The 19,882-nt window shown below is 43.1% G+C and overlaps 1 protein-coding gene across 1 annotated transcript; it reads right to left on the reverse strand.

The window, feature by feature from the left end:
- Window positions 1–25: 25 nt before the first annotated feature.
- On the reverse strand, window positions 26–18,265 carry CDKL5 (cyclin dependent kinase like 5; the record flags this gene model as incomplete). Its single annotated transcript, XM_078622975.1, has 13 exons — window positions 18,202–18,265; window positions 15,920–15,954; window positions 7,181–7,226; window positions 6,945–7,081; window positions 6,743–6,863; window positions 6,102–6,161; window positions 5,080–5,170; window positions 4,749–4,938; window positions 3,255–3,335; window positions 2,244–2,410; window positions 1,002–2,046; window positions 538–639; window positions 26–131 (listed from the first exon to the last, which is right to left on the reverse strand). Coding segments are annotated over exons 1-13 (2,245 nt in total), but the record flags the coding sequence as incomplete, so codon positions are not given.
- Between the last annotated feature and the right edge of the window lie 1,617 nt (window positions 18,266–19,882).

Genomic DNA, 19,882 nt, shown 5'->3' on the forward strand with positions numbered 1-19,882 from the left:
GTACGTTTTGTCTGACTAAACCGACCTCTGTAGAAGCTGCCCACCCTCCTCGGCATGGATTCACTGTAAATGTTGCGATTCTCCTTGGAGGAGCCTCCATCTTCGGCTTGCTGCTCGTGATATAAGCCAACCTGAGTCACAACAGAACAACTCATCAGATAAAATCTCAGCGGTCACCTGCTTTTCAGGATTCACGCTCACAGCTGATGATATTTTTTTTCACCAGAGGGGACAGAAAATCTATGGTAAATACAAATATAAACTCTATAAACAACATCGGTAAAGGTTCCTAACGTATCCTAGACTCAAACTGAAACATGCTGTGATGACAAGCTTTACTGTGCTATCACAAGTCGTCACATTAGAGGGAAGCAAAGCACACGGAGAAAATGAGGAGGCATCTGATGCGCAGAGAGAGAGAAAGAGAGAGAGAGAGAGAAAAAGAGAGCTGTTCATGACAGGAGTATCCACCCACATCCGCACTCTCGGAAGACTGGATGTGGGTGGGGAATGGTGGGTGCAAGCAGAATATCGGACCTCGCTTTTTTGCCTCTGTGTGTGAAAAGATGCGGTGTTGTCCCTTGTGGAGTCCCTGATTGGGGGTCTGCTGTGGGTGACCTCAGTGGGTGCCTGGTCACTCTGTTAATGACATGATCAAGCATGAAGTGAGTGTCGCATCACATACGTACAGAAACATGCTGCAGCGCTGCATGCGTATACCAAACGGGCTTGTACTATATCTACAAACATACTGGTTATATCCTGAAATGAAAGCCAAGCTCTTAACACACACACACCACTCGTAGGATGATGCTGCAGTTATGTTAATCCTGCCAATCCGACAAACCTGGGAAACTGACCAATAAAACCTGGCTAAGAGCCCAAATCAGATCATGATATTTTCAGACGTGACCAGAACAAATCCTGGCTGCGTGGTAGCATTTGACACAGCTCAGAACGTCTTCAAGGCTGGAGAGCTTTGATGTGGGCTGACAACTGACCCTGCTCATGTCCTCCTCTCTGGAGGAGCCCCCAGAGTGGCGAGGCAGCGTGCGGTGCTGCAGCTGCGGGGACAGGAGCTGCAGGCTGCTGGCTCTGGTGGGCATGCCTTGGCCCACCAGAAGCCCCTCGTCCGCCCCGTGTGTCCTCTGGTGGTCCCGCCGTACGTACATAGAGTGGCGGTGTGGCCGCTGCTGGGAGGAGAAGGGGCTGGTGTATCCCTGATTATAAGACAGAGGGTCATGGGGGGCAGACAGAGAATGAGCATGGCCCCGTTCAACACCACCCTCCCCTGGGTCCAGTGCATCTGGCGACTTGGCCTCCTCGGAGACCTTGTGGCGGGTGGAGGAACGCCTGTAGGACGAGTCCAGTGTGTTGCTCTCCCTTTCTGAGCGCATGCTTCCTCTGCCGGCGGCACCGGGTCCCAGTCTGTCTATTCGCCGGACCGCTGGGCTGCTGGGGGCTGTGAGGTCCAGGCAGCTGGAGGGGAAATAACGGGATGTGGGCTCATCGGCATAAAGATGCATGTCATTCAAGTTCCCTACTGACTTGGCATCGCTGAGCGTGCCATAACTTTTGGACAAGTTCAGGTAGGCAAACTTGGAAGAGGAAGGGGTGGAGCCTGGAAACTCCATGTAGCTGTGTCGACTGTGTTTCTCCCCGGATTGCAGCGTGTTGGTCTTCCCCTCCACAAAGGAATGTCGGTTCTGCTGCGAGCGGAAGTTGGATTTCAAGTACTTGGCTCCGGGGCCATCAGACACCTTGGAGCCCATGTTGATGTCAAAGTCGGCCTTGCTCTTCGCCTCGCCGGGGCTGAGCAGGTGAGGCAGGTTGCTGCTGGCCAAGTCCATGCTGCACGAGCTGGAGTGGTTGAAGTGCTGCGACTGGTAGTTCTTGGGATGCAGAGTTGGACTGAGGTTGATGGCTGACGCCATGTTGCCGTTGAGAAAGCCATCAGTGTTGGGGTGGAGGTCTTCATGCCGTGGCAGGCTGGAGCACTCTCTGCTGCTCGATCTGTGGCTTCCTGAGCTCTTCCCCACATGACTCCTAACGAGCAGAGGAGAGAAAGTGTCAACATACTTGTAAATCCAAGAGAATGTACAAAACAAATGTCAGTGAAGAACCACAGCTTTAGGTCGCCACGAGTGTTGTTGACAGAAAATAACTGGTTACATTTGCATTCCAAAATGTATAAATGGCATTTCATCTGAACAACACTGACAAGCTCATAGTGCTCTGCCGACCTGCTGGGGGTGGTGTTGTCTCCATGGTGAGGTTTTCTCTTGGAGGAGCGCACAGGTGTAGGTGTGGGTGGGCCGGGACGCTCCACTAGCCGCAAGGTCTGGAAGGTGTGGTGGTTCAGGCTCTGCTCTGTGAGAAAGCGCTCTGTTGGGTTCAGCAGCAGCAGACTCTAATACACAAACAAGGAAAGACAGCCAGTGAGTCCTCAAAACACCCTGAACACCCAGACCTCACACACAAACTGGACAGAACAGTCATGCTGTTATGAGTCACCGCCATTATCATAAACCTCGCTGCTGCGTTTAATTGTCTGCTCTCACATTCACCAAAAAAGCCTGGAAATGGTGTGATATTTGGTTTGTGACATTTGCTTTTTTTTTCCTGACACGAGGAGATGTCCTTTATACACTGTCCTTTCAGTGTATAAAGTTTCAGTGAAAGTGGAATCCTGTGTGAATGCTCTTAGAACAAAGTCCCTGATCTCCAGACACTTTTAGCCAGCCGCTTTGTGCTGGACAATTAAGACTGGCATCTATTATTTCTGCAGTTTTACAACACAAAATCAGATGTTCTTTGCTGTTGATAAAGTGTTCCACACAATGAATACTTTCTCTGTCAAGTCAACTGGAGACGACCCTCACACTGATTAGGGGTGAGAGATGCCGGTCCTTGCGAGAGTCAGTCCTGAGATGACATTATGTTAGCAGTGAGTCATTATCTGCTGGGAAAAACACAGTGCATAAGCACAGCCCACATTCTTGCCATAGAGCTCCTCTTTACAGTGCAGACACAGCAATAACAGCAGCGCTGGAACGTGGACATGAGCTGAAAGATGCTGAAGCAGCCCAGGCGTTGTCAAGTCACAAACAACATCGATAACGATGTTGCTACTTGATGATGCAGTAATCCGATCAGCTCATTAGAATGTTCTCACCATCACAGAAGGATGACGTAAATGTTTACCGTGGTAAAAAAATAAAACCATTTAGATGTGCCAGACCTGTGATGCCTACCTTCAGCAGATCGAGAAGACCTCCACCGATGATTCCCAGATATCTCCGCTCCAAAGTTTGGGGGTGGTTTACAGCAGGGAACTGAAAAAAGGAACAGTAGGGATGAATAATTAACTCTTGTGTAGAAAGACCGGTATATAAAGCACCTTTGCTGAATGAGGAGAATGTGGTGCAGAGAGAAGATTTCTAACCTTGATTTGTCCTTTCTGAATTTGATATATTTTTAATATCAGTTTGTTGTAGACATTGTCCTTTTTTCAGATCCACTCAATGGCTGATCAATATACTGATTTTAATTATTTTGACAGACGTTTCCATATGACTCTTTTGGATTTTTGTGGGAATGTTCCTACTTGCAGGTCAAAACTCTTTACTCTTTATTTAAGTTCAAAGTCAAACCTGAAATAATTACATTTCTTTCTCACGACAAAAAATGAAAAATAGGATCGTTTTAGTTGGGGTCTGAACAACCAAATTGGAGAATATAATTTATAGAGGAACTTAAGTTGCACCTCGATTTTGGATTTGTCATTTTCCAGTTTGAATATGTGAATATGTGAATTGTGCATCTTTAATCCAGTCTCCTTCCGTCAACCATTCTTTTATGGTTGATTGGACCTGGTCTGAATTTACACACAGAAGAATCATGTTACATCACAAGTTTGCAGGTTTTACAGAAACCTGTAGGTGGCCACTGTGATGAATCTACCTCCAACATCCTGTGTTCAATCCCAAGTCCTTTTTCTTGCTGGTCTGCTGCATCAATATTTGAACAAAAACACCACTTTTCTTCTTGTGTTTGTCTCAGCGTCTCATGGTTGTTACTGCTGATCCTGAGGGTTACTGAAGTGAGTCTACTGATCAGTGAGGTTTGTAGGAAAGGGAATGACAGCAGACAAAGAAATGTAGACAGGATATATGTGTGTGTGTAAATATATATATTTATGTATATATATATATATATACATATATTTATATATATATATATGTAAAGAGAGAGAGAGAGAGCATTGCAGGAACTTGATTTTATTAAAAGATGCAGCTTTATCCAGCTATAAGCAAACCTTCAGCGTGAGGATTAACAAAGTAGTTCATTTGTGAACTAATAGTTGTATCCTGAGGCGTGGGCAGGTAGCGGACGGTAGGAACGACCCAGGTCTGGTGTAAGCTCAGCCTGCCAAAGAGGACTTATCACAGCGTTGCTTCACAGAGCATGCAGGATAAATGATACACGATGAGTCATTGTGATCCAATCAGTCACGGCGCAGCAAACTCAGCCAGGGAAAAGCAAAGAAAAACAAGCAGAGAGTGGAGACGGAGCAGGGAGAGAAAATAAATAAGACGAGGCGGCAGTAAAAGAGGGCTAACGAGAAGCATCCAACAGAAGAACGATGGAGGAAAAGGGAGAACCAACAGGAGCAAAAATGGTGGGTTTGAGGTCAGCAGGGTGAACTGGAGCAGAGGTAAAACAGGTAAAGAGTAGCTCGACGTTACCCGCAGCCCATGGAAGCGGGGGTTGTTATAGAAGAGCTTCATCTGTTCTGGTGGCAGAGGTCCCAGCACTTTCTGGATGGTAAAGAGCTGGTCAATCTCACTCTCTCCTGGGAACAGAGGCTGCCCGTCGCTCAGCTCCCCTAAGATGCAGCCCACTGACCACATGTCCACAGCCTTCCCGTACGGAGCCCTGGGGGACCAGAGATATAAAGGGTTGGCGATGGAGGCAGGGTATAAGAATAGCTACCAAAAGGATATGTCAGTGTAGTAACTGAGTTCACCATCTGCTGTGGGATCCTGGACACGGCTAAAAGAAAAACACAGGACGTACCCGAGTAGGAGTTCCGGCGAGCGGTACCATCTAGTGGCCACATACTCCGTGTAATTGGCATCAGTTCCCTCAGAGAGATTACGTGCAAAACCTGGCAAGACAAGACAGAGGAAGCTACGTAGTACAACAAGGATCCTTTCAACATCCTGAGAAACATATCATTACTTTCTGCTGGACGCTCATTCAAAGATGTCTGTCATTAAGTTGAGTTGACACAACTCATATAGGAGAGATGGTGAGAGAGATACGGTAGAAATCTGGATGATTTCATCACTTCATGTTACAAATGTGTTGATACACAGTGCACTGGGAAACACTGGGAAATAGCTAACGTGAGCCGCCAACTGAATAATTTAACCTGTTTGGTTTAATGCCTACAAAAACTGAAAGTCCTTTGAGCAGAAAAATAAGACATAATGTGTGTAGTTTCAGTGGGATCAGTGTATCAGTAGTAGTTGACATTTGTTTTTTTCCTGATGTAACCACGCCAGCAATCCACCTGTGTAGAATGTCATATTTTGCACACAAACATGATAGGTTTAACTCTTCTCATCTACTTCCTGACAAAGCGCAGACTTCATAGGAAATCCCTGAAACACATTTTTGTATGTATTTGTCATATCTGTACCGACCAATCAATGAAAATATTAGTCCTAAATGTGCTCTCAGGATGGCTTTGGCTGACACAGAGCAAACAGCAGGTCTTCAGTCTCTCACAGCAGATTGTCGACATGATGTTTTCCGTTTCCCCCTGTTTTGTTGTGGCATGAGCAGATTGAATCGAGGCGTGATAATCCTCATGTGTTCCAACACATTGCATTTATTCACATACGCACGGTTGTAGCCCAAGAACCAGGACAGGAGACTTCCCCTAGTGCTTTAGATAAGTGGATTAGACCTGCAACCGTGGTTTCCAACAAAATCCAGGTTCTTTAGAAAACGTTCCTTCTGCATCACAGCTTTGGCTGTTGACTGTCTTGCGTACAGGTGTTGAGACAGTGAGAGTTCATAGAGGTGCTCACCAAAGTCGCATAACTTGAGGACATCATCAGCGCTGATAAGAAGGTTTTCTGGCTTGATGTCTGAAGAGGAAGTAGAGCGGGGGGTAAGACAACACATAAGCAGATGAGGACCATCATCATTACATCATCACTGGCATCATTCCTGCTGACACGTCTTCATCTGGTCAAGTGAGAAGACACCAACCAACATTTATATAGAAGCAGCAAACAGTGTCTATCAGTGAAAATTCACAGACTGACAAGATATAATTTATATATCAAACCTCTAAAGAATGCGGTCATATGTGTGCCTGGATATCCCACGGGCCATTTGGATGCCTGCTCTGTTGCAAACAGCGTGCCAAATGCTCACATGGGCCATCTGGTTTGCTGCTGCCACCAAGAGCTCACAAAGTACAAACAATAGAATAGCTGTTTAAAACCTGTACAGTCGGAATTCAAAGGGAGAAGTCTCTCCATTTTACACCTTTTGACAGAAGAGCCCAAAGTTGCTCTGTTTGTTTGTGAAAATGGAGGCACAGATGGTGTCAGTTGTGGCGCAGCCTTAAATCCTGCACTCTCTGGAGCTACATGAGCTTTTTCTAGCCTTTCACCCCCCTCCTTTTATTTCAGTATAGTAAGGACAAAAAAGGAGTCTTTACCCCGATGAACAATATCATGCTTATGGCACCAGTGAATTGCTTTGATTAACTGGTAGATGTAGCTGCGAGCTTTCTCTGTTGGCACACCATTGGGCAGCTCCTCCAGCAGCTCAAGCATGTTCTAAAAAAGAAAAACAAGAACTTTAAAACCACACAAACCAGTGCACATAAGAAAAGGTACCAATCTTCAGAGGAAGCTCACCTTCTCCACATACTCAAAGACAAGATATAACTTTCCTCTTCTGCGGAAGGCCTCTTTGAGCTCCACAATGTTCTCCTGCTTGAGAGTGCGGAGCATCTTAAGTTCCCGTAGGGTCGTTTCTTTAACCTCCTCATTTTCTGAATGGGGATAGATCACATGAAGATGTGGGTGTAGCTCAACACAGGTTGGAAGAAATGGAGAGGATCCGAGAGTAAAAATGGTGAGGACCCTCCTACCTTCACTGTCTTTGAATTTCTTAATGGCCACAATTTCATTAGTGTCCTACAACAGAATGACACGGCAACAAATTGATTGATTTTTAATATTGTTCAGAGCAGAAACTGCAGATACATAATAACTGTGATCAGAGGTAAAGATGACTGGAAACAGAATATGACTAGAACTGTACAACTAATGATGATGATGATGATGATGTGGGAAATGTGGTTGTGGATGAAATGATATCTTCAAATAAAACGTGTTCAAAAACATCACATGGTCAAATTGAAATGTATGTAAGATTTAGTTTTGTTTTTACTTTTTATTATTATATATTGTTATTACATATTTATTATATTGCTAAATAATATGATTTTACCACCTTTCACATTGATTCATAATGAAAAGTCTGATATACAATTACATGCTGCCATCATTAAGAAGAGTCCCATGTAGACTTCACCTCATATTAACAGGTTAGACAGATAAACAGTTTAGTAACATTATTCTAGATTGATGAGTCAGAGGAAATAGAGTCCGCTTGCCTGGTTGAAACGAGTCAGAAATATCCCACAAAACCTATCCAGGAATCTTTGCCACTTAGAACAGAAATGCACGATATAGACAGGAAAAAAAGAAATTCAGATCGTAACAGAGTTGTGAATTCACCACTAAGGACAATGGACTTTGTGCAACACTTCTCATCTCTCCCATGAAGTTGTGTGGAAGAGACGTCCCACCACTAGCCTCGATTCCTGAAATGTCCTAGTTAAGCCTGCTGGTATTTCTGCCGATGGCTCTGGCCACTCCTCCCCCCTTCAGAAAGCCACAGGCAGCATCGCACCACTCCAACATGTGAACACTGAGCCCAGCTCCAAGGCAGCACGGAGAAATATAAGATGACTCACAACCGGGTCAACGTCACAGGCGTCACCGTACTGTGCATCCACCAAATAGTGACAGACAATGATACACACAGTATAAACCGAGGAACAGGTGAAAAGTGGAAATCCTACATTTCAACTGACCAGAATTCCAAATATTCGAGCGATTAGAAGCTTAAATTAAATGACCACAGCTCAAAATACTTCAGATTATATAAGTCAGTACAGTAGAGCCAGAGCCAGCAGGACTGTGCAGACGTAGGCTGAGCTAAATTAATACTTCCAATGCTGTCATTTTTCTGTGAATACATAGCACAGATCAATGTCAATCTGCCCAACCCGGTCTTCGGGAGCCCCTTGTCCTACATGTTTTAGATACCACCCTGCTCCTGCACACGTGATTCAAATCAACAGTCACACTGAATCTCTACAGAGGCCAGCTGACAACGAGCTGTGATTAGAATCAGGTGAGTACCTGCAGGATCAGAGGGTCCTTGTGGACTGGGCTGGGCCCCTCTGGTCTACAGCTCATCACCGGGCCACGTGAAAGACAGACAACCCCACACGCACACAATCACGGGCAGTTTAGAGTGAACAGTTCTTCTCAACAGGCTTTTGGAGGTGGGAGGAGGCTGGAGTACTCGGACAGAATCCATGCAGACAGGGGGAGAACTCCACGTAGAAAGAGGAACCTTCGAACCTGGGACCTTCTTGCTATGAGGCAAAAGTGCTAACCACTGCACCACCGTGTATTACGGGTCTAAAAGCTAGTGCATCTGAATACACTCTGACTCTGACAACAATGACACCCACACCCCTCTGTGTCAGTTAACGACTCAACTTAGTACCACCAGTCAGTTCAGAACTGAAGGAGCTTCTCAGATGCGTGGCCAAACATCTTCAAGCACAAGTACAAGCCCAGTTGCCTTCAGCTTAACCCAGCAATATGTATTTGAATGAAAATCAAGAGCTAACCTGTACTAACTAGTAAATGTCACATGGATGCTGTTTGTTCCTGATACAATGGGTTAACATGACACATAACATAACAGGACAGAAGGAACACACAACAATGGCAGAGGAAGTTTTCGTACTGTAGTTCTGTTAGTGCCTTCATAACACAAATGAACCTGTCAGGAGTCCTTCTTAGCATTTCCGGCACATCACAAGAGTCATTTACGTCAGTTCAAGTTCCTTCTGCTTGAAGTACATGGAAGTCTGCACTGAGAACAGTCTGAAATATTTAGCATACAGCCAATTGACTGATACCACACTACTGCCATTTAAAGACCAGTGACACAGTCATTTGCAGAGCAGCTCAGAGCAGCAAACAAACATGATAATGTGCGAGTGTTTTGTAGCAGGGATCAGGGCGGCACACCCGCTTGCTTTGAGCCTTCTCTGTGACATTTTATTCTGACGATCTTGTCCAATGTGCTAATCGGGATTGTTCGTGTGGGAGAGAAACCGAGCGATGGAAACAAATATTTACTAAAGCCACTATTAGCTATAAGCTTGCATTTGCTCAGCACAGATGTTTAAGTTATAACTGACTCCAAAAATAAAACTCTACTTACAGCACGTCTATATCTAACAGTTGCAAATAGTTATTTACAGCACAGCTGTCTGCTACTGCACCAGTGGGGAGGGCGGTAGGACGCAGGGACAGAGAGAGGGAAGTAGAAGGGTTTGGAGCTTTGGGCAGAGGACGAGCTGACATTGTTCCCAAACTCCAACTGACCCGTACTGACTGAGTACTGAGGGACGTAGTAATAAATCATGATGCCCCGAGTCCAGTAATGACTACTGTGTACACATGTAGTAATGTACTGACTGCTGAGTCGGTCATGATATAATGAGGAATGCTGAGTTGTGCGTGCGCGTGTAATAATGTAATGTAGTACACATGATGATAGGGATAATGTACAGTAGAAACGATAACTATCGCATCTCCATGGTAACGTAAAGGTATAAAGGCCTTTTTAAGATGAACAAATCAGTCTGATAAATACCACCTACTGGAGCTCAGTGCAGGATTAGTAACATTCCCACGTACGTCAAATTAGGTTTGACGTGTGAGCACCAACCACTGTGGCATCAAGTGCAATGATGTCCAAAACAACCGAATAAAATGATCATTACATGACCCAACTAAAACTGTCAAAACCATCAATGTGTCTCAAATTGCATACTTCTATACTTACTGTACACATAATAATTTGAGTACATAAGTGCGTTCACACTGAGTATGTTAAAATGTAGCGTACTAGTACACGCACTCAAGCAGCCGGGAAGTTAAGTGTGAATCGATGGACACCTTCCCCCCTCAACGGCCACCATCTTAATGACGTAGCGGAAATGATGTGAGAAAACATTCAATTTTAATACAAAGCAACACAACAACAATAATGACAGAATCAAACACAACTCAACTGCTTTTTTTTTCGGTGAAAATTGGCGATGTCAAATGTCAGCGATAAGGCTAGACCGGCTGGTTGCAATTCACCTTTAAAAAGGTAGAAGAAGAAGAATCTGTGAAAAATTAGCATTTCATCTCCGGTAAGTGCGCAACAGCAGAGTTTGATTTGAGACAGTACTACCCTGTCGAAATTTGCGCACTGAGCGAGTAAATGTGCATAGTGTACTACAAAGTGTACCATCAGAAAATATGGGAGGTCAAAACACAACCTGACTGGCTCTAAAATGTGTCAATAACATCCTACTGCATCTCTGAAATGAGTACTCAGACTGCAAACCAGTGAATGTGTATCTGGCAGTGGAGGAAATGAAAATCGAAATATTTCTGCTGTCCTTTGTAGAGTTACCAGTACAGCTCTGCAAGTGAAGTTCAACATGATAACACAGGTCAATGGACCTTTTATGTACTTTAAAATCCAAACTAAGCGAAGCTGACAAACAGAACTGGCGGCAATGAGCTCCCTGTGAACACGTGCAGCCGCTGTGCCCTTGTTGTTATTGATCTATTGTGTTGTTCTGATGTCACACAGACAAAACAAAATGAGAGTAGGAATGACTGACCAGTGGTGCAGCTGCATCTGACATCCCTTCATGTATGAACCCATGAACCAAGATTACCTCCATCAGCAACATGTTTCCTTTGATAATGGCTCATCTCCTGTATACGCGTAGACATGTGACACGTGACACTTAAGATGTGTTTCAACTAGGACCAGAAAGGCCTTGACAACAACAACAACAACAACATCTAAATTTTCCAGTGACAACGTCAGATGCTGTATTTTTAATCTTTACGTCAGAGCTGTTCACAGCAGAAAAAGCTGCAGATTCATTCATAACATTTTAGTTAGTAACAGTAACACACAGTAGTTGATGCGTCAGTCTTGAAGATCAACAGGTGGAAAAAAAACACTCACAGTGTGCATTTGACAAAGCTATAGCCTCATGCTGTCAGGGGACGATGAAGACATGAACATTCAGACACGAAACGTGTGTCTCCTCTGTCTCTCTCTGTTAGGACCACACAGACAAGCACTCCACTCAAGGTGACCTATTTCATGTGAGATGTGAAAGTCCTTTTTTCCTCCTCTGTCCCAGTTTCTGTTCATTGGGTGCAAAAATAACTGTTCCCTTCAAAAGGGGCGGGTAGACTTTTTTTTTTTCCCTCACTAAATAAATCTAGATGTTCCAGTCACTCAGATTTTTGGGAGGAAAAAAAAAAAGAAAACTTGCGACATTCAAATCCATTATCAATGAAGAAAGATGAAGCCTCACTTATGCAACAGAGAAGCTAGAATAGAAGGCAACAAACAAGAGACATGTATAATCAGGATAGGACAAACAACAGATGCCTGAGCAGCTATGGTGACTCACTTGATGCGACATGGCAGCTCCTAAAACAGTGATGGGCTTGTTTGATTTAGTCAACACACGGATTACTAATTCTTGTGTCATTGTATAATAACTCATGTAACAACTCAGAGTCATGGGATAAAACAAAGCAAATTACAGGAATAATATGTGGAGGTGTGAAAGGCCCAGACCAACTCCCTCCATCGTCGGCTCTTGGCTTTGCTTCAGTAGATTGATACATAGTGAGTATAAAGCCAATATGTCACTGTGGTTAAATTAAGCTTATGTGATGTCACGTGATGTCATGTGATGTCACTGGCAGAGGTGCTGCCAGTGGCACCAACCCCATATGGGAGCAGCCATCATTTTGCACCATATGTGATAACTGTATATCATCATGCCCTTGCTTAGATACCTTCTCCATCCACTAATGTCTGTATCCTTGACTTCTCAGGCCACGAGGAATGGAGCTACCCGGTGCTGAAGTTAAAATGAAAGAAATGGGGGAAAAAAATACCACAGACTTGTACATGGACCGTTGTGTGATTGGTGCGTAATGTTCTTCCCCTCAAATGAGGAGTCACATGATCCTAAACTGTGCCAATCACACCGTGGCGTACGGGAGCTGCTTCACTGCGAGGAACCACTGTGCCTGTAGACTCCTTCTGGCATGTGTCACATGTGTTTTTCCACAGTTGCTGTCAACAGCATGACTCATGAGATCACCAGGTGCTTTTCCAATTGTCTCTGCACTTCACCGTGCTTTGTTTGCCCGTAATGAAGGAACTGATTACACAGATAAACATGACTGCGTCTTGCAAAGTTAGTTTAACGCTCCAAATAAAAGTGTGTACATCGTGAACGAGAAGGGAAAGGGTTTGATTATACAAGTACAGTTTGCTAAGGAGGTAATTAGAGCTACAGGTTGTATTTTAATTACGTGCACAGACATGGAAGAAGATATCACAAATCCCTGCGCTTGAAACAACGATTTCATTAGAGACTGAGGGATGAAGTCATTCTAGATCCGGATATTTCCATCTACAATTATGACCCAAACAGGTCAATGTTTATAATGTGTTTTCATTCCAGTAATATTACAATCTTATACCTCTCCTTTCTGTGTACCTGCATCACCGTGCCACCCATGAATAACTTGGCCAGATTTATTATGTAGCTAATGAGTGAGCTAGTGACATTTAGTGGCTAAACTTTTATGCATTTGCATGTTCAACTCCAACAGCCAATTATAAAACAGCCAAAACCACCTCCGCAGGCAAGGCCAGAGCTTTTCATGAAGAGGTTTAATATTACTGAAATCCTAAATAAACTACACATACTTTAATAGTCCAGACCTTCCTGACTGAAGGATCTAAAGACAATGGTCCTGTTAGGACACAGGGCCCAAACGCTGTCAATGTTTTACCCTCCGCAAACAGACTCTAGAAACCGGCTCCAGGGATGATAAGCAGAGTCAGGGTCCCGCTGTGTGTAGTGTGCATTCCTGAGAGGAGTTCCACACTTAAATAAATACTCACAGCTTTGTTTACCCACTCACTTCTACACTTAACATACCACTGCATGCAAAAGAATCCCCAACGGCCATGTACAAGCCTAATCCAGGATTTAGATTAGTTGTGTAACAAGAGAGAAGGCTGTGTTGACCCAGCTCGAGGGTACAATTGGGCTTTCTGATATGTATTCTGTATGTGTAGCACACATAGTGTGTATTTGTAAGTCTGGGAGCAGACTAGGAGCAACATGTCAGCTGTGTAATCTACACAGGTCAAACCTTGACATGGCAGTGAACTCGAGGTCATGCAAGGAAAAACAGAGAGGGTGGTTTCATTTAACTACAATGAACAAACAAAATGAAACGGAGACTATCAGCATGTTTACAGTGTCACAACATAAGTCAATATGAAGCGCTAGAGAGGGGGGAGGGGAGTGTATGCAACATAAGTTGCTCTGTCATCCATACCGACACATCTGTTCAGACCTCACAGGCTACTGAAATCTTCAGACAAACTATTTTAGCCCCGATCCTTCTTTATTGTCTTTCCTTCGTGCCTAACCTTATGCACCACCCAGCCCAGCTGATTCTTTGTATCGGGTGTGTGGGCACATGCACACCAAACACACACACAAATGTCTATTTTTAACCTCTGTCTATCTGGCCCCAGATCTTCCTCGGCTCTGTTAAATACATGGATTGTGTGTTGAATTCGAGTGTTCTCAGAGGATGCAGCCATTTTCTCTGCCATTAAACCTGTGATAAAGCTACGAGATGCCGCTTTAAGTGTCAACACGGGTTTGTGTGCGTCTGTGTGTCTGACTGCATGCGCACACGATTAATTATGGAGCATAGATCTGTGGTTTAGCCCTCGAAACAACATGGAGGTTCATTCATCCTCACAATACAATATTTTCCAGATGGCACTGGTCCACATTGATCTGCAGCCAGAGAATTCATTCTCTAGTGAGCCAAACAATACGTTTACCAACGGCTACTCTATCAAAAGTCCATATATTCATGGACTGTGAAACAAATGATGATTATTTTTTGGATGCCAGAGACATCATTCAAATCCTATTTAAAAAAAAAAGACGTTTCATATCTGTTTTGGACCATTAAATCACTAGAGACAGTAAAGCATAAATCAGCTTGTTAGGATGCTCGATTGGTGTGCTGTGAAGAAAAAAAAAACGAAGCTAATTCCTGTGCTAATTTCTTCATTATGTCATAACCGGTTGTTAATGTGTCAGTTCATCGATCAATAAAACATCTGATGACCGCTTTAATGAGACAAGCCGTGTGTGGTTTGTGTTTCTTTACAGATACACAAATAATAAATAGTTAATTAGCACTGTATCAGTATCTGTAATGTGTTTCAACTAAAGTCCCAGATAAATGACAGGATCTTTTTTTAAATGTGTTTTTTTTGTGTGTGTGCTTTTGTGAAATGACCACACTCTCCATCTTTATCACTTCTCGTTTTTCAATTTCTTGTTCCTCATCATCCCATAAAGACGTGACAAAACAGACATCTGTGATAAAGTAGCATCGGCCAATAATATCAGCCTGCCTCATGTATCAGGCTTTAATTCAAATTGGTCTGAAAAACTTTGAAACTCTGAAAAAGCCACAGATGCGATTATGGGTCTAATGACGGATTTTCACACAAATAAACAGAATAAAGAGCGTGTTACAGACAAAGAATCAGCCTCCATCTGTTGTGTGGACCCAAGTGAGGTCTATTGATGGAAATCGTGTTGTGTAAAATGGAGACATTGGCATTTGCAGCTGCCTCAGCCCGGAGATCAGTTTGAATAATGAAGCCCAGTAATTACAGGCTGTGATTCCAGCGTACAGCAGGACTTTCTTCTGTTTCCTTACTTCTGGGTGCACACTAAACATCTCTGAGACAATTGTCACATTTAAGCCAGCACTAGTCTGCAGGATCCATCGAGGAAGGTCACAGCATTTTAAAGAGGACACATGTATTGCAGCTGCAGAGCAGGAAAACCATCAAGGAAGGTTCCAAAAGTGCTGAGATTTTTTTTCTGAAGATCTCTTTAAGTAGGAGGAAGTCAGTGTATCTTATTCATGCTGGGCTGCTGTCAATTCCTGCACAGCCTCTTCTTTAAACTGTGATGACACGACTATTACTGCAGCGTGGGTCATCTGCTTTTTAACTTTTGCTGGCTTTTGTTGTGATTATCTTCTGCTCTGGAGGAGCTGCCATCAGATGATTAAGTCTTTATAAAGTAGGTTTATGTGTATGTGCACGTCATGAGCCATGAGCCATGATATATTTTGTTTAAACATACAAAGTACTTATGTATTAAGCTCCAACAGTGAGATGGCATGATGAAAGCCCAAAGACATGTGAGTCCATCCATAATTGGATTTCATGACGTGTTCATTTCTAAATGATCCGATGAAGTTTTCGTTCAATTCCAGATGAAACATTGTCATGTGAAAGGTGAACATGTGAAAAACACTTAACAAGAGGACGGTTACATCAAAGCTGATCTTACCTTGTGTCGGCACTTTAAAACAACACCATAGGCACCTAAAGAGGACGACAACAAGATGTTTAACTTGCCATGAAAGTACCTTTGTATGCCACAGAACACTTTGAGACTCATGAGAATGTAAACTCAGGGTCACCATTTATAAAATAAGGAAGAACATCTATTGGGAGTCTTTCTCATTGTCACTTGAAGCAGGTCGACTTGAAGCACCTGCTGTTTGCATTTTGTTTCAACATACTACAACAGTGCAAAAGGCACTTTTGATGCTTCTCATATGTTCACATGAATAAATGAAAAACATCCCCCTCTATTAAAGGGGCAGGTGGCGCAGAAAGTAGGACACAAATGTTGGCAGACTACTGTCGTTCTGATGTTATCAGCGCTGGCAGTCAAACACTTTTCCTTGGAGGGTTCGAGAGGGATTCTTGGACAGAGCAGCCATATGACAAACTGCTCTCTGCTCCTTCACAAGAACTTGACTGCCACCATCAAGGTTCTTCAAGGACCCGCAGTGTACTAATATACTATTATACTATATATTCAAAAATGTTTTAATTTTAGATTTGCCTTTTTAATTCTTAGCAGTTTGTGTTTGCTCAGAAAAAGTTTGCAATTTCAAAATGGGGTCAGCATACACAGAATCTGAAACTGCCAATTCTGCATCACATCAATACATCAGTATATGATGATCAATCATAAATAGAAATAAAAAAAAAAAGTTCTCATTCCCAAGAGCCTTCTTGTGGTTGGCGTCTGATAGCAGAAAGTGATGCAACCAAAGAAAAAATACATTTAAATTGAAGCGTTATTGATGTCACACTACAGCCAACTATGTTGTTGTCAAATCAAGTCTGATTTTATTTGTATAGCACCAGTTCACAACAACAGTTAGCATGACGCTTGTCATTAGTTAATGTTATCAATTAATGACTAGCGCTTGTCATTGCCATTAATGTTATTACGATGTTATGTCCAACTAAGACTTCAAACACTCAACAGTGTGGAGTGTGTTTAAAGACTTCCAACACTTCCTGGTCACCAGCTTCAAGTAGCGCCTAAGTAGTGGGGACAGATGTTGCTGTAATGAGTTTCTTCTGTCGAGCCCCTGCTCCTTCACGCTGCTCCAGTGTCTGATTGTGGCCACGTTAAGAGCTTTGGAGAGAATTCATCAATTATGTACTGTTACATTCACTATCACCTCTTGAGGAACAAAGTGATGTTACAAGACATGGTGGACTGGTTCGAGCTCGTTCAGGCACTTACACACTATCTCTTTAAGTACATATTTGTATGTGCTTTACACGACTCCAGAGGATTTCCTCCATCCTGGGGATTGATTTATTCTGGAGAGCTGTAGAAACCTATTTGAAGATACTTAAAGTCCTGCGGTGACTAATACATTTAATATTATTAATGTTATTAATCCTGCTTCAGCATCTGTCGCGCTGTCAGAGGAGAATGGTTAGAAAGAGACTGGCTGTGCAAAGCTTTGGATTAACGAGCTAACTTGATAGAAAACAGAATATTCCAAAAGCACACAAATATAAACCATGAGCAAAGGCAACGTGGAAATGAGAATCTCATGCGATTGACTAAAAATGCAGTAAATGCCAATAATTCCCCGCACCAGACATTTCCTTCCTCACATTATGAGCCCGCAGAGAATTGCAATCCACTGTGTATATGTGTAATTGTTGGGGTGATCTGACGTGCAGCACTCAGTCCTGAACAATTAACAAAATTGACTGACCTTAAGATCACTCACAGGAAAAATCTATGATGCTGGATGAAGCGGAGCACATTGTGCCATGAACAAAAAACGTAATGGAGATGGACTTTCTCTGAGATCCTCTCATCATTGATAATCCAGCTTCTTCGCTTCTCTCCTTCATCTCCTTCTCTCATGATGCATCATACAAGCAGGAGTGTGAAAACTGTGAAAAATTGTGTGGCCTCTGCTACTGTGATGACTCAGAATTAAAAGCTTCTAGATGTATTTCAGGGGAATTTGACGACAGAATCAAAAGTCCCTATTGATATTTTTCAATAAAACCGTTTTTTAACTTCTGTATCACTAATGAGACTTCAGATCATAGCAGAGGTTGTTCTTATTTTGTGGTTTCTGATGACTGCTGAGCCATCCAAAGGGATCAATAAAAGTGAATCTGAATCTGAATAAACTGAAATGGTGTTGTACCAACATAAACAATTGCGGTTGAATAAATTGCATCAAAACAATCAAGGTGACTGACGGTGAAAAATAATGTGTAAATCAGCAAGCTCACCTTCCCCCACAATCCCAAGGACTTCAAATTTATTCATTACATCACCAATGTCAGGGATCTTCATGAAGTCAAAAGGTCCGTTGAATGAGGGGAGTGGAGCTCAGACGGAGGGGGTCCAGCTAAATGATGACATGAGGAGACCAGCTGACGGCTCCCAACAGTGGAATGTCGACTGTGAGCCATAACTGTCGCCTCATGACCTCCGCGCTGGCTGCTTCGTACCTGCACAACGACATTATGAATTACAATTAGAATTATGTCGAGAACTGGTTTCAGTCATAGGCAAAATCATGCGCCTCGAAGTTGATCAGTTTCTTTTTTCTGCTAACTCTGAATCACAAGACAAAGACACCAAACTGCTAGTGTGAACTAGCAACAAGAAGCAGGCGTGGCGAAGAGGAAGACAAAGTGTCATTTCACGAAGAAAGATGACAGCAGTCAGGGATTCCCACAGGTTGAGAAGTTCTGATTTGATGTCGCAGCATCCAAGTACAAACTGTGATTGACAGAAACAGGATTTCATCCACCTTGGTGGGCCAATCAGAGTTCATCTGGCAGGGTTTGTTGTAATGACAGCATTGACTATTTGTCCTAAAAAAGGACCTTATAAGGTCGTAGAGTTGGCAGTTGAACATCTATTACACAACCGATGAAGAGGAGATACATGTTGAAGCTGGAATAAACAGCTCAATGTACATTTTTGCAGCTTTTAGCCAAATTACTAGAATACAGTTCAATAATGAAATATTTACAGGTCTTCCTTGTCTGTTGTTCTCTTCTTTAAAACAGTTTTATTACTTTAAACGTGACTCAAAATAACCCTGATATGGAAATCTGGGCCAGAGTTTGAGGGGCAACAGCAGAGACATTTTACGCTCAGGTTAGATCGTAGGACAGAATTTGTGCTTAAAAATCAATGAGCATGAAAATACCTTAGATAAACAGCTGCTTGGTGTGCTTGTTGTACCTCATAATCAAAATAATATCAATCTGCATTCTGTAATTGATTCTCCTGATTTCCTTACAATATTCACATATTTCCAGAGAGAATCTCTTAATGTGATCAAAGCATCTCCTCCAGTGTTCATAAATTCATTACTCTTATTGAATCAGCTGCGTCTCCAGATACTTTCTCCATTTCATCGTCTCCTTGCTGGGGAGCTCAAGGACTTACGTAGCCTACTCACACTCCCAGTCTCCTATGGTGCTGTGGGCACAGGAGCTGCTCATCAGTATGCAAAACCAAAATAAACTCTGTGTCCCAGAGCTCTAAACCTCTCTGTGTGGTCTGTTACTACTTCTTAGTACTTCTCTTACTCAACCGCACGCTGTTACCACAGGTAACCTGACATGAAGAGGCAGTGAGCTCAAGTCAAACACCAGTCATAGACCTCTTTTCCTTGTAAACATCAGTGTTTCCTCTCCTCTTCTCTCTCTTGTGGTGGCATGTTGTTTTTCCACCACATTTTGTCCAACTACTCCCCCATCCCCATCCCCTGAAGAGCTGACACCATCAGGAATGCAGTGGGCACTGCTGTGGATCTTATAGTGTCTCTGACAACAATCTCTGGAGTTCAAAATACATCACCTGTAACCTTTATTAAACGATCAAAGCATTCCATGCTCAGGTTAAATCACGGGAATTTCATACGACAGCTATGTGAGGTTATTTTAGGTCATT

The sequence above is a fragment of the Lampetra planeri genome, unplaced genomic scaffold (genome assembly GCF_965212315.1).
Source record: "Lampetra planeri unplaced genomic scaffold, kcLamPlan1.2.h2 scaffold_1898, whole genome shotgun sequence".
Taxonomy (NCBI): Eukaryota; Metazoa; Chordata; class Hyperoartia; order Petromyzontiformes; family Petromyzontidae; genus Lampetra; species Lampetra planeri.